At 39.9% G+C, this 13,897-nt stretch overlaps 1 protein-coding gene across 3 annotated transcripts in view; it reads right to left on the reverse strand.

The window, feature by feature from the left end:
* Positions 1-2,311: 2,311 nt before the first annotated feature.
* The window catches only part of CBLB (Cbl proto-oncogene B), a 115,179-nt gene continuing 103,593 nt past the window's right edge, over positions 2,312-13,897 (reverse strand). For 2 of the 3 annotated variants that reach the window (XM_057397304.1, XM_057397302.1), the window contains 5 exons: positions 13,453-13,541; positions 13,222-13,353; positions 11,810-11,947; positions 9,177-9,296; positions 2,312-3,028 (listed from right to left, as the gene is read on the reverse strand). In XM_057397304.1, the coding sequence (XP_057253287.1) occupies positions 2,766-3,028; positions 9,177-9,296; positions 11,810-11,947; positions 13,222-13,353; positions 13,453-13,541 (742 nt within the window). In that variant the 3' untranslated portion in view covers positions 2,312-2,765. The remainder of the gene's footprint in view (positions 3,029-9,176; positions 9,297-11,809; positions 11,948-13,221; positions 13,354-13,452; positions 13,542-13,897) is intronic. The other variant, XM_057397303.1, reaches the window with a different exon arrangement.

The following is a 13,897-nucleotide window of genomic DNA, read 5'->3' on the forward strand; positions in this document are numbered from 1 at the left end:
AAAGTTATATATGTGCATAACACACTGCCAGGCTCAAACCCTGACATCTTTCAAAGGTTAAAAGATGTTTAGAGAACTGTGTGTTCAGAGAACTAGGCTGAAGCCAGATTAATTTATTTTAAGCCTATTAATTCCTGCTGAGTAAACATCAACACTCAGGCAAAGCAATTTTGCTCCGTTTGACTTTAAAACTATCAACCAAAATGGGGTTGAAATAATCTTCACGTCCCACTATTTAGAAGTATTATTAGCACGCTCATTTAAAGATTAATGGAACTCTCTTCAAGTTACCACTCTGAATATTGCTCATCAAGCCTTTTTTAAGCATATACTGAATGAAAAATTGTCATTGGTGGTCACAACCAGAAAGGAGGTAAAAATTAAAACCTTTACTCTATCAGGCAGGAGTTGCAGGCACTAACTGAAATATAAGCCTGTAATTTATACTAAGCTGCTGCATAAAAGGGAGAAAATTACCTCCCCATTACAATGAAGGCTTTCAAAAGTCGATCTGCAGATTGTTTTCTCATCCTTGGGAAGTGCTGTCACTGCTATTCTGGCAGTTATGCTACAGCCTCATTTAAGTCATTCCAGTACAACCAGAGTATTTCATAGCATGAATCATTTTGAATTTACAGTTCGCTGAAATGCTACAGTGATGCTGTAAACAAACCAAAGGAACAAGAAGGTTCAAGCTATGCAAAACTTTTCCACAGAACAGAGGAAAGATGAACTTGAACTGAAAGCACAGACCATAACTTCAATCAAAACTTTTCATACGCTGTAGGAAAAGCTGAATGAAAGCTGAATGAACATTTAAAGGATGGTGCAAATGCCCTTTTCTAAAACAAACTCAGAATCATTCGCTTCAATCGAAATGGAACAGAAGCTCTGCCCTATGCCCACATTTCTCCTGATCATCTTTAATTACTGAAGCAGATAAATTATATCCATACTCTGCTTCGTGATGCTACAAAATAATTTCACAATAAGGTATTTTTAATGAAATGATGGCACTGGGTATCACAGTAATTTCCACTGGGTATTTCCAGTTATTTTGGATCCTGCAATTCAGCCATTTGCTGTTGGTCAAAACATCTTTAAAACAAATGCATCGGCTGCTGAGATCTGATCCTGTAAGTGATATAACCTTTCCCACTTGCTCTGTGTGAAGGAGAACACCAACAGCTGATAGGGAACAATAAATACACACCTCACAACCATCTTAGCACGCTGTGAGAAGTCTTGTACACTGGTCACATCTCGAATGTGATTAATAGTCTAACTACCTCATGATTTTCTCTTTTCAATAGCAATAAAAGTAAAGAAGATTTCAAAGATTCCTGATAATGAAAACACCAAGAAAGCAGCAATCTTAAGAATTATTCTGGAAATATTTGGACTCTTAACTTTGAGTGTACTGAGAACAGAGGTGCTTTCTCTCTCTCTCTCTTCTAAATTTGGGAAGATTTTTAATTTGGCCTGCATCAATCTGGGCTCAAAAAATAAAACGTCAAAGCCTGGAGTACCACGAACCAAGCAAAGCAAAAATGTATTTCTGACTAAGCAGCTGGAAAGAGAGGGAATGAACTTGGGTATTAGACACATACTTGAAAATGATAAAGTGTACAGATGAAAAGGTTATGAACTTGGCAGAAAAATATTGCTACAGTAGCATTAGAAATTAACAGTGCATCACAGATTTAAAGTTTCCACCTTAATACTAACTGATCCAAGCCACAATGAACCACAGGATAATCGCTCAAACAAGAAATTAACCACATCCTACTTTACAGAAGCTAGACCTGGAATTTACCTGAATATCATTCATAAGATGCAAAAGGATTCCTTCTAGTCTGGCATGCCCCACTTTACACAGGCCATAGAGAACTGGTGCCAGTGGTGCATAATCAAAACTTTTGTGAACCTTTGCAATCAAATACTCAAATCTGAAAGCTTTTACATGTCAGAACTCAGTATCACCGCTGCAGGAAGTGTTTTATTTGTCGGTTGGGATTTTTTTATGGAAACTGTATAAAAGCCCTAGAGGACTACAGGTCGTGGAGATCGCGTTAAACAGAAAGCTGCCCAACATTACTGTCAAAACACCGCTAAGAAGACAGTTCATTAACAGAATAATGCATTTTACATTCAGGTATTTCCTCTCTCAAAAGCAGTCATCTCAGAAGGAAAAACAAATATATCAGTAGTGAAGGCCACATACTTTTGCATTTGATGAGCTGAAATGCAAAAAATAATTAAAGCATCTTGTAAGACAAAAAAAACAAAACAAACCAAAATAGAAAATCAAACAAAAACCAAACACAGAACTGCTGGAAAGTGATTATTAAGTTGATGGGGTGGTCAGCACGGAAACTGATGGGAATGCTACAGCAGAACTGACCACAAGTACAAGGAAATAGGAACAGGAACATGGTACAGGCACCAACTAGAAAAACTGTAACTTGTCAACTTGTAAACAAGAAAAAGCATTTCACAGATTAAAAGTTCTAGGGAAGTAAACTTCTTTAAATTATTTTGTCAGTTCAACCCTGATTTAAAAAAGTATGGCTAGCAAAAATACATAAGCCTCAGCATATTTATAAGTCTTGATCAGAGCAGCCATGAGCCTTGGATAAACGGCTGGAAACAAACACCCTTCTGCTAAGGATGAAAGAAAAATACTCCGTTCTCTTCTTTCTCTCATTCCCCAATCCACACGTGTACATGTAGAATTCCCATGCTCCGAGGGAATCTTGATGCTGCTATAGATTGAGACGTGGGGAGACTGGTGGAGGAAAACAGACAAACTCTCTTAAAATACTACGGGCCACGTCAACATTATTCTGAGCGATTTCAAGTGCCCTCTTGACTTCTTCAAAGGAATAGCCCTCTCCCATGAGTTTGGCAATTTTTGCATCCACATTTTCCATTGAACTGTCAGAGCTGTATGCTTTCCTGTGGTGTATTTCCGGTGCAGTCCTCCGAGGAAGTGGCTTAGGGGGCCTGGCTGGTGCTTGCGAACCATCTGTTTCAAATAAAGGAGATAAAAATCACCATAAATTGGCTTAAAACTGCGATATAGGTTGACCTCATGAAGAGGTCTACAAAATAAAGTTCTAAAGAAACATGAAAAGATGTTTTAGATGGTGGGACTGAGTGCGCCCTCAGCGAGTTTGCCAATGACACCAAGCTGTGCGGTTCGGTTGATACCCTGGAGGGAAGGAATGCCATCCAGAGGGTGATGGGCTGATGCCAACCTCATGAAGTTTAACCACGCCAAGTGCAAGGTCCTACACCTGGCACAGCTACAGGCTGGGCAGAGAAGAGATTCAGAGCAGCCCAAGGAGAAGGACTTGGGGGTGCTGGTCGATGAGAAAATGAACATGAGCCGGCTTCAGTGTGCGCTCGCAGCCGAGAAAGCAACCGTATCCTGGGCTGCATCAAAAGGAGCGTGACCAGCAGGTCATGGAGGTGATCCTGCCCCTCTGCTCTGCTCTTGTGAGACTTCACCTGGAGCATTGTGTGCAGTTCTGGTGTCCTCAACATAAAATGGACATGGAGCTGTTGGAACAAGTCCAGAGGAGGCCACGAGGACGATCAGGGGACTGGAGCACCTCCTGTATGAAGACAGGCTGAGAAAGTTGGGGCTGTTCAGCCTGGAGAAGAGAAGGCTGCATGGGGACCTCAGAGCAGCCTTCCAGTATCTGAAGGGGGGCTATAGGGATGCTGGGGAGGAACTCTTCATTAGGGACTGTAGTGACAGGACAAGGGGTAACGGGTTAAAACTTAAACAGGGGAAGTTTAGATTGGATCTAAAGAGGAAATTCTTTCCAGTGAGGGTGGTGAGGCACTGGAATGGGTCGCCCAGGGAGGTTGTGAATGCTCCATCCCTGGCAGTGTTCAAGGCCAGGCTGGACAAAGCCTTGGGTGAGATGGTTTAGTGTGAGGTGTCCCTGCCCACGGCAGGGGGGTTAGAAGTAGATGATCTTAAGGTCCTTTCCAACCCTAACTATTCTATGATTCTGTGATTTAATTCACTGCTACCTCTCATTTGAAAATCTGGGCAGAAGCTGAATTCCTCAAGAACATCCAAAATGGAAATAATGCAAAACCCCACTATTTTAATGATAAGGCAGGAACATGCAAGTTACAATCTGAATTATCCATAGCTGGAAGAAAGTATGTAACTAGGCTGAAATTAGCCGGTCAAACCTTTAAAGGCTCTCCACTGCCAAGCCCCAGTTTGAGAATTTCTTAGTCTGTTAGAAACCCCCCAGAACTACAACCCACAAACCAAACCAACTGGATCACAACTTTATTCGCGACCGTAAGTTGTGCAGAAGAGGAAGCCAGCCAAATCTGCCTGAGGGAAAAAATTCCTCTGCTTACTGGTACATCTTGCAGATTCTCTGCAGTCAATTGCAGTTCAGTTCATGCATAGCAGTTAGCAGAAGTACAGAAATAACTGGGTTCTCAAGAAACCCCTCCAGCCCAATTATTTTCAGTGGCCAGAACAGAACACAACCCTTCCTCTCCAGCCCCCCTTTGGCAATACCTCCCCTTTCCTTCTCTTCCATGGAAAGGTTACTTTCACCGTTAATGCTGGTGCTAAGGATCATGATGTAAAAAGCAAACATACAAACTTGCTAATCTCCTGAGTCAAGAGTTCTGTGCTCAAGTAAACTTGGCACTTTAATGAAACCCCTTCATCCTCACTGATTCCACAATAAGAAGCTTAAATACAAGCATGGACAGAGTGGAAAACACTTTCAAGAGCAAAGTATTTAAAAAAAAATAATAAAGTCTTTAATCCTTCAAAAAGGATTCTAAAAAGTTGCATCGACAGTGACTTTGATAGATAAATTAGAGGAGTTTCTGGCTGCAATGCTTGCTGTTTACTTACACTGACAGCAAGAGCATTTTGCAATGTGAAGTACTTCAGAGATAGTTTTTTAGTGATGAAAGAATGCTGCAGCTCTAGTATTGCTGTTACAACATGCTACCTTATTGTAACACTGAAATAGAACTGTAATTCAACCGATAGAAACAGTCAGGATGAATGAAAAGAGTTGACATTAGTGCAAGACTAACCAAGGTGTATTCTTCTCAAGTTTCCATGCATTCACATGAGAGTGTTGCTAGACATTTGAATCCTATTTCTTAATTCAGAGAAGATAAGCAAACAGTACTTTTAGCAAGATGGTGATATTCATATTACAAATGGATGGGAAAATTTCATTAAAAATTTACAGTAAGGGGCTAAAATTAACTGTGTTCTAATTTCATTGCCTATTTTCCTTGCAAATGGTTATGCACAGCCTACAGGCTCTAAGGGCTATTTCATATATGTAATGATCTTTTTTTCTCCCTGAAGATAAAAATACTTACATAAATGCTAAAAATTCTACTAAACACAGGGCCTGAAGCAGGCCCAAACCTGCTATGAAGGTGTGGAAGATCCATGAAACACGCTGGTTTGAGGAATTAAGCATAGCTCAGGAAATGCAATCGCTACAACTAAATCAAAGCCAAGTTCAAATTCCTTATGTCACTTATTTTAGACAACTCGAGCCTTTAACAGAAGAATGTTCTTTAAACAATGATCTACCGTGTTAAAAACCATCAGTTTCCTTTCACAAACATTTCAAGCTTTTAATACAGACATTTTGTTATGGATTGCCTTCCTGTAGAGGATGGAACAAAATTAATCTGCAGACTTTACATATTCCCCGGGCCTGAAGTACAGAAGAAATTCCTTAAGCATATATCAGATCCTTCTGTGTTCCGCGAGTTATTTTTTGCTATGCCCAGTCTAATACGGGCTTAAATCTTATTTCTTGCTTAAAACCTCCACTTTGCTCAAGTTTCCAAACAAACTCTACTAAGCGATCCCGTCACTAAGAAAGGTCACTTTTAATTCTGTCAGCAGATTTGCAGCATAGGCATTTTATTCTCACTGCAGTGACAACTCTCTATAGCACAGATGCTTTAAGATCTTCAGGCCTCTTTAACTCAATTCCCATTATTATTTTTTTAAGCACTGGCATCTTTTTCAGTATCTTCACATCCATATACGATTTTAGCTGAAGCTGGGTATCACACTGGATCCTGAGCTTAAAGATACTAAGCCTAAGCTGCCTGTCCATCTGGACACTGAGATACAGAGGTATTTAAGGAAGACTTCCCTTCCCAACCTCCCATCCTCTGATATTTCAGTCACTGTGGATGCCTAACTATAAATTTGAATAGATTTTCTAACTGTGTAATTCAATTAACAGTTTCTATAGCAAGGAGTTTCCTCTATCCCTCACATTTCTGTAATTCAGCACCAAATTTAACCCTTGGATAACAGGTCAATATAAAGGCAGACACAGGCTCAATAAGTGAGAAGCATGTAAAAAATTGTAAGGTGAATGCTCAGTGGCAGACTAGGAAGAGAATATTTGTAACAATGCCAACTATCTATTCCTCTCTGCTGTGAAATGGCCCTTTTCTATGCTACCCTTGCTGTTCCTCTTGTATGTTCTGTGGGCTTTCACCAACAGACTGAGAAGCATCAGAGAACCACATGATGAAGGCTTGTTGACCAAGGCCCTCTCTGCAGCAGAGGCAAGCAGCTGCATCTAATCTAACTGGAGTAACAGGAACAAAGCATCCCCAGGGGACATCTATACTAAGGGGCAGAGAGAGCAGGGGCAAAGTGAGAAAGGAATAACTGCACATATTCATCCCTTAAGCTACAGTTTGCCCAGAGAACCTGTGGCTGCCCCATCCATGGCAGAGTTCAAAGCCAGGTTGGATGGGCTTTGAGCAAGCTGCTCTAGCAGAAGGTGTCCCTACCCATGGTAGGGCTGTTGTAACTAGATGGTCTTTAAGGTCTCTTCCAACCCAAACCATTCTATGATTCCATGATCTTCATATTTTGTATTACTGTGGCATATTATCCCCCCCCAGCTTAATTCAAATGAACTCTGAAATGATAGGGAACACCCTCCCCTAAAATTGCCATGCAAAGGAATTTAAATTTGCATCCAAGTGCTTTAATAAGGCCAGGTGAGTGAACAGGCAGCAGACATCTATGTAAGAGGCCTAATTTTCTTCTACCTTTTCCAGATATCATTGGCTGTGCTTAGGTAAACTATGCTAACTACTAGCAATATCTCCTTCTTTTGCTTTGATTGTAATAGGTTTTAAATGTCGTACTTCAGACGATTGAAAAACACGCCTTTGGGATAGTTGGGTGCATAGCTGAGAGCTATTACTTAAGTGTTCAATACTGAATACGCTACTGAATTAGAATAAATTTCCCATTTAACAGTTCAGTTAAACATCACGAGAACAATCTTAAAACAGTCAAACTGAAGCACAGAGGTTAAAGGATTCCCCATGCTGTTCTAGGGAGCCAGTGGCTAAATTCTAATTAGATTTGAGAGCGAACTACACTTCTTTTCCAGCTAGTTCAAAGAATCACCATACAAAAGGGCTGAAATAAAGAATTACCTTTCAGAATAAATGTTCAGAATAAATGCAAAAACAAGGGTTCTGAATACTGTTACACTCTCTACATTGTCTTTTTAAAACATAGATGAAGGTGCATCTCTTCATCCCGAAGCTCATCAGTTCTGTTCTATGGAATTACTGCTACTGTAAAAAACAGCTTTCCAATTAAGAGTTTGGCATGATCTATCACATAGCTTTCATTTAAGTGAGAGTTAATTCAATACTTTGCTGCGCATCATGCTGATTTACAATAGTATTTATGGCAAAGGCCAACACGCGAGTGTTTTAGATGGCTGTGGGAAACATACAGATAGAAAAGTCTTTATTATGTGACATCAGAAAGCTCCAAGATCTTAAGAAGCAAGCATCCTGCTGCAATATAGGAAAATTCAAAATTGCTCTAGCACAGAAGTGCAAGAATTGCAGGAAAACTCTGTAGCTTTAAAAGGGCACAGTTTGTACTAGAAAAGAAGTTAAAATGCACTAAATAAATCAGGTTAACGTTGTAAGACAAACAGATCCCTCATAGTGCCACGTATAAAACAATATAAAACAATTTTTTCCTAGCAACGGGGGGGGGAGAGAAACACTGTTCTATAAGTAGAGGTATCCTCTCAAAAGTGCTATTATTTACCAGAGCATCACACTAATTCTCAACAGTGCTATTCATTAAAAATTCTGTAGCACTCTTCAGGCTTGCTTGATTTCCCCTGATACTTTGAGTTGGAAAAATACATTCTTCCCTACAACCAGCAGAGTGAATGAATGAAGCTATGTATTCCTGAGAAGGAGAGATATCATTTCTCTTAAGAAAAAAATCATTTTTCCCCACTTCTGATTGTTGCAATTAAACACTGCTTACCACTACAACCAAAAGATTTGAGAATGAAAACCCTTTCTTCATGCATTAGAAAAGATTTTTCATGAACAAACAATAATTCAAAGCATTCCTTGGCTTTTTCTATGTGTGCTCTCTCCACACAAGTGAGGTAGGTGGGGCAATCCTCCCCCTGCCTCGTATACCACACACATCTAAAGAAACGAAAATCCATCTAAAAAATGGTCAAAGTACTCTGAAATACAGGTAATACTGTTATTATTTCAATTAACCAGAGTAGCTTTCCTTTAAATACTATTTGTACGGCCTGAAAACCATGAGCAAAATATCTATGGCAGAGGAATTACTTCTACTGTACCTGTCCTGTGGCAAACAGAAGTCTGAATTTTATTTGGTTCTGGTTCTTGGTGTTTTCTCACAAAACAGTTGGGCTTTTTTTTCCTTTTCTTTGTTTTTTGTTAAACAAAAAATGGAAGTGAGTTGCTTGTGGTCCCTGCAGCAGGATTCCTGATCTCCTGTGAGCTTTACAGGCGGCAGGAAAAGCTCTGCCTTTCTCAAAAACTAAGGAACACTAGAACTTGCATAAGCATTTCGTTTGGCAGCTAGTGAAATTGATGCCATTAATATCTACAGCTACAGACAACAGGTAGCCACTTCTACCTTTATTGCAGAACTTTAATCTCCATTACCCTTTGATGATTTTGTAGTTTTGTAAAGCAATATTAACCATGGCCATTTATTGCCTGGAATGACAAAACCCTCACTGGACTTCATGGATGGAAGTTATTTGCTTCAGGAAGTTGCAATTTTCTACAAGAACAGTTTTCTACCTTACCTGAAGAGGGAGGAAGCTGATCATAGTCTTGAGATGTCCTATTTGTTTTGACATTTTCTCCAGTTACTCTACGAGCAGGTGGCAAAGGAACATGACCAGTTATCGGATCAAAGTGGGGATCTGTAATAACAGAACCAAAAAGGTGTCTTAGAATGATTAGGGTTATTATTTGGGGGAAGGCTGATGCACAGAAGCTAGAAACACAGGTTTGGATACGCATGTGCGCCATAGCACGTGCATATGCAGATATGCATCCAAAATCAACATTTCCATAGTAGACACACAACTGTGCCTTGAAGTGACAAACGAGAGCACAGCTCAAAGGTGATCTATGCTGCACTGACCATAGCTTTTCTGCTTACATCCATGATGTAACTTTCAATTACCAACTCTGACACTGTTAGGATTGTAGATGGCAAAGCACAGAAGATGCTGCAAAGCCTCAGCAGCACAATGAAAAGTACAAAATCATAACATGGTTTGGGTTGGAAGAAGCTTTAAAGATCATCTAGTTCCAACACCCCTGCCACAGGGAAAGGACACCAGTTACTCAGTCTGGTTACAGCTCCATAGCGCTTCTAGGCTTTGCAGTTGGCAAAGACCGCAGGGCAGATTTCTTATCCATGCAGTCCCAGGTAAATATCACAGAGTGAATACTAGAGCCTGGTAAATGCTGGGAGCAGGCTTTTCAGTTGTCTCCGATGAATGATTACAGGAGCAGTATTTAAAAAATTAAATATATAGTCCTGGCATATTGTGCCCTCCTTTTTTCTCTTTGGCTATTGAGGATGCAGCTGAGCACGTGTTAACAGCATCCTGGACTTGGTTTCTGCTCTGGACTCAGAAGTGTGCTTGGTATGTGAGTGCAATTTTTTGCTGTTGTTGATGATGGAATTATTATTCTAATCTGACAGACTTTGATGGATAGCTGGGAAATCACACCCAAGACTTGCATGGAAACCCATCATCAAAACCTCATCATAAATCATCTACAGCAGTTTATTTGACAAGACGCAAAGTGAGTAATACAGCTTTAGAAATACCATATGAATAGAAAGACCAATGCACACAGCTACGTGTGCCCAAGCAGATGCATACACTTCTAAGATTAATTAAAACTGCTGCTGTAAGACTGCATTCACTATGCAACTATGACAACAATACGTGATTATAGACACATTTTCCAAATTTGTACTTAAAAGCTATTAAATGCTGTTAAAATTATCACTGATGATTTAGATTTCTTTTTGGAAATAACACTTAAACATTTAAAACACTGCATGTTGCTGAGAACTGCAAACAGATAGACAGAGCTTGCGTGTGTCTGTGTGTGACAGTTTCTGTTTTCCCTCTCCATTACCATTAGAACTGAATGGGGCAGTGTGTGTTTCTGCATGCAGACTGGTCTGCTGAAGATCATACTATCTTTATTTTCAAGTACAGAAAATAAATTCATTCCTGGCCCTACATTTCTGAAGATCAACCTTTACCTCCTGCAACGTGCTGAGGCTTTTTATCTGGATGCATCCATTGTAAGAAAAAGTAACGCACGGAGCTGAACATAAATTATAAACACACATAGTTTTGGCAACTTGCTCAACGTCAGGCCTTGGCTGGTTGCAAAAAACCCCGTAAGAAAAACATTCCATAAAAGGTCACTGCAGTTCAACCTAACCTAGCTCGCTTTCAACCCACAGCTAGGATCATTCACAAAGGTCAGCCAAACGCCTGACAAGCTGTCAGGCCATTGGAGTTGCACATGACTGCTTGTCATCTACATTCTGGCCTTCATGATATTATAGCCAAAACATTTCAAGTTACCCCTCTCCATACAGCCTCCAAGAAAACCAGAGAGGAAGACATCTACCCACAGCACCACAAGGCACCACAAGGCAGATCACCACTGAAAATATTCCTGGGACAGGTAAATTTAAGATACCAACAAGCTTTGGAAGCAAATGTATTCAACTTCATTAATCTGATAATCAAATACTTTTCAACTCAGAGACAAAATCTGCATATTGTTAACACAGATTTTATGCCTTTTAAAAGCAAATTACGAGACTGAAAAAGTGTCACTGCAATTTATGGAGAGAGAGAGGTGAAAACTTGACTTACTGAAAAAGTTATGAATAACAGATGTTTGCAACTGTGGTTAAAATTAATATAGCTTTGCAGCAAAATTTTACAACAGTTTTAACAACGCAGGATGCTCTTTTCCCTTAGTTTCTAGCTTTTCCTCAAGTTCCAACTTGAACGTGAACTCCATGAATTAAGTTTCACTTTGGGAAACCATGGAGTTGACAGGATTCAGACTAGAATTACAGACTACAACAGGAAACTTGGGGCTTCACAAATAAGAAGCAGGAAGTACAATTTGCCAAAGTGTCTAGCCTGGTACAGAACTACTGTCCTTATTTCATTACGTTCTGATAATGAGAAGTTAAGTCTTCTGATATTCTGAGTTGTTTCATCTCCACCATTAAAAAAAACCTGTATTTTTTAATATTTTATATAATGAAGTATAGATAAAACAGGCTTCTGAAGCCTGATGGCAACTTTATCACAGAACAGATAAGCTTCTGAAATAAAAGAAAATGAAATAAAATCCATTGTGTCCTTTGTATTCCTACCAGAATGAAGGAACAGTTCATGTCCTGAAGAAGGTCGGCTTCCTGAGCCAGCAGGTTTTGTGTGCTCAATCATGCTGTGCCGAGCAGGCGGTGGCGGTGGTGGTAGTGAAGGGGGTGAGTTATCAAATGCATCTTCACCTGCATTTTAGAAAAGAATTATTAGATGAGCAAAGCTTCATAAGGAGCTGTAGGATAAAGAGTGAAGCTTAAACTTGATTTTTCTCTGGCTGCTGAGGTCTTTACTCCAAGGGTTCATCAAGCAGTTCAGTGACTCCAGTAATGAAACTGCAAACCTGACTCACTATGCACAATCCTCTGCTAAAACATGCTCCAAATGACCCCGGCAGTGCTCAGTTTCTTTTCTGGGATGAGAGGATAGGTTTCTTTTAGTGGCTTAATTGCAATGAGTGTATTATAACGAAAGCTTCACTGAATATCATTGCAGAATAATAGCTATATTTCAGTGGCTAAACAAATTATTTATATTCAAACACCAACGCTGACTACATTGAATCTGCTACATTTATACTGCCCATTATCTTTATCTGCTGTTTTAAAGCTCTGACAGCATATATAAACTGAATTTTCTAGGGCTTGGCAGAAGAATGCACCCCTTACACAAGGTGGTACAGACAGGACCGGAATTACCAAGCAGTGTGATTTTTGTGTGTTCTTCTGCCATCAACGCTATGTACCCTTTGCAACTCGGGAACACTTCAGGGACCAGAGAGAGTATAGCACAGGAACATGGAAAATGTTCAAAAGGTTTTATGGAACCAGAAAACTGAATGGTGACACATACACACTGACACAGTAATGCAGCTGAGCTTGTCAAAGAAGGTGTGTGTGGGGGCCAAGCACAGCCCCAGCTCACTGACTTGTATGTAGGAGAGCAGCACAGAAATGGGGGTTGGTGACTGTAGGCAGCAGCGAGTTTTGAACTGTCCTTTGACAGTGGAAGAAACCCGGAAATACACTTATTAGTTTTTAGTTTTCTTTGACTTAAATAGCACCTCTTCAGCAGTCTTCTTTATATGTGATAAAAGAAATGAAATTATTTAAGCTCCAATAGGAAAAACCCTCCACTCTCGCACTCAATTGCAATGCTCAAACTTCACAGTAAGGGACAAAAAAATTACAATGTATTTTAGGGAAAACAGGTTTGGTTTTCTTTATAGCTACAATAAAGATTTAGCATGCCTTTTCATCTGTCTTGCATGGGCTGACAGACAGATACCAAGCACAGATCATTGACACAAATACTGACTTTACAGCTGTAATATTTAGCTCATAGCTTCTCTGGTACTCCTAACATACTCAACATTGGTTGTTTTTCAGTAAACATGTCATTTGGTTCATCTAGGCAATGTTTAACCATTAAATTTAAATGTAATCAGCAAAAAGTCTGCAACCTAAAGGGGGCACCAGAAGATCATAATCGGAGGGTGTCCTGTTGAGCAAAGAGCTGTGTTTTGGGTTGTCTCTGGTAGGAGGTCGTGCAGGTGGCAAAGGTACTGGAACAGTAGGTGCATCACAGACATCTCCTGAATGACACAATCACAAGAAGTGAATGTTTTCTTGCTGTACCCCTAGAACAGCACAGAGTAAAGGTTCTCGCTAAACAGTGGAAAATAAAAGCATACCTAGCTCTGGATGTTTTGATTTCTTCATCTCGGAAGCAGCACTGTGCGTTCCATTTGTTACTCCAGCACATTGACCATTCTCGCATACCCTGAAAACATACATTAAATAGGGAACAGTCAACCAGCTATCCAAGTATGAATTCCCAAAATGACCAAGTACCCGAGCTGGCAGTTTGTTATATGGAAACAAATGAAAGATGACAAGCTGCATCCATTTTGAATGCTTTGGGTTTCCTATTGAGAGCATATACTGGTTAACGGCCAATGAAACTGCTCTGAAGGGTCATAGTGCTTTGTCAGTGGGGTACTGACATGGCTTAAATAAGTTACTCAAGGCCACAATACAAGATAGAAGAAGAACTAATATTAAACACAGCCCTTGCTTCAGAGCTCAAGTCATTAGTTTATTCACACAGTTAAGACACAGATCCAGTCCTATTTCACC

Source organism: Pezoporus wallicus, unplaced genomic scaffold (genome assembly GCF_028554395.1).
Source record: "Pezoporus wallicus isolate ANWC-B61680 ecotype Strahan unplaced genomic scaffold, APGP_CSIRO_Pwel_v1 contig_8721, whole genome shotgun sequence".
NCBI classification, from domain to species: domain Eukaryota; kingdom Metazoa; phylum Chordata; class Aves; order Psittaciformes; family Psittacidae; genus Pezoporus; species Pezoporus wallicus.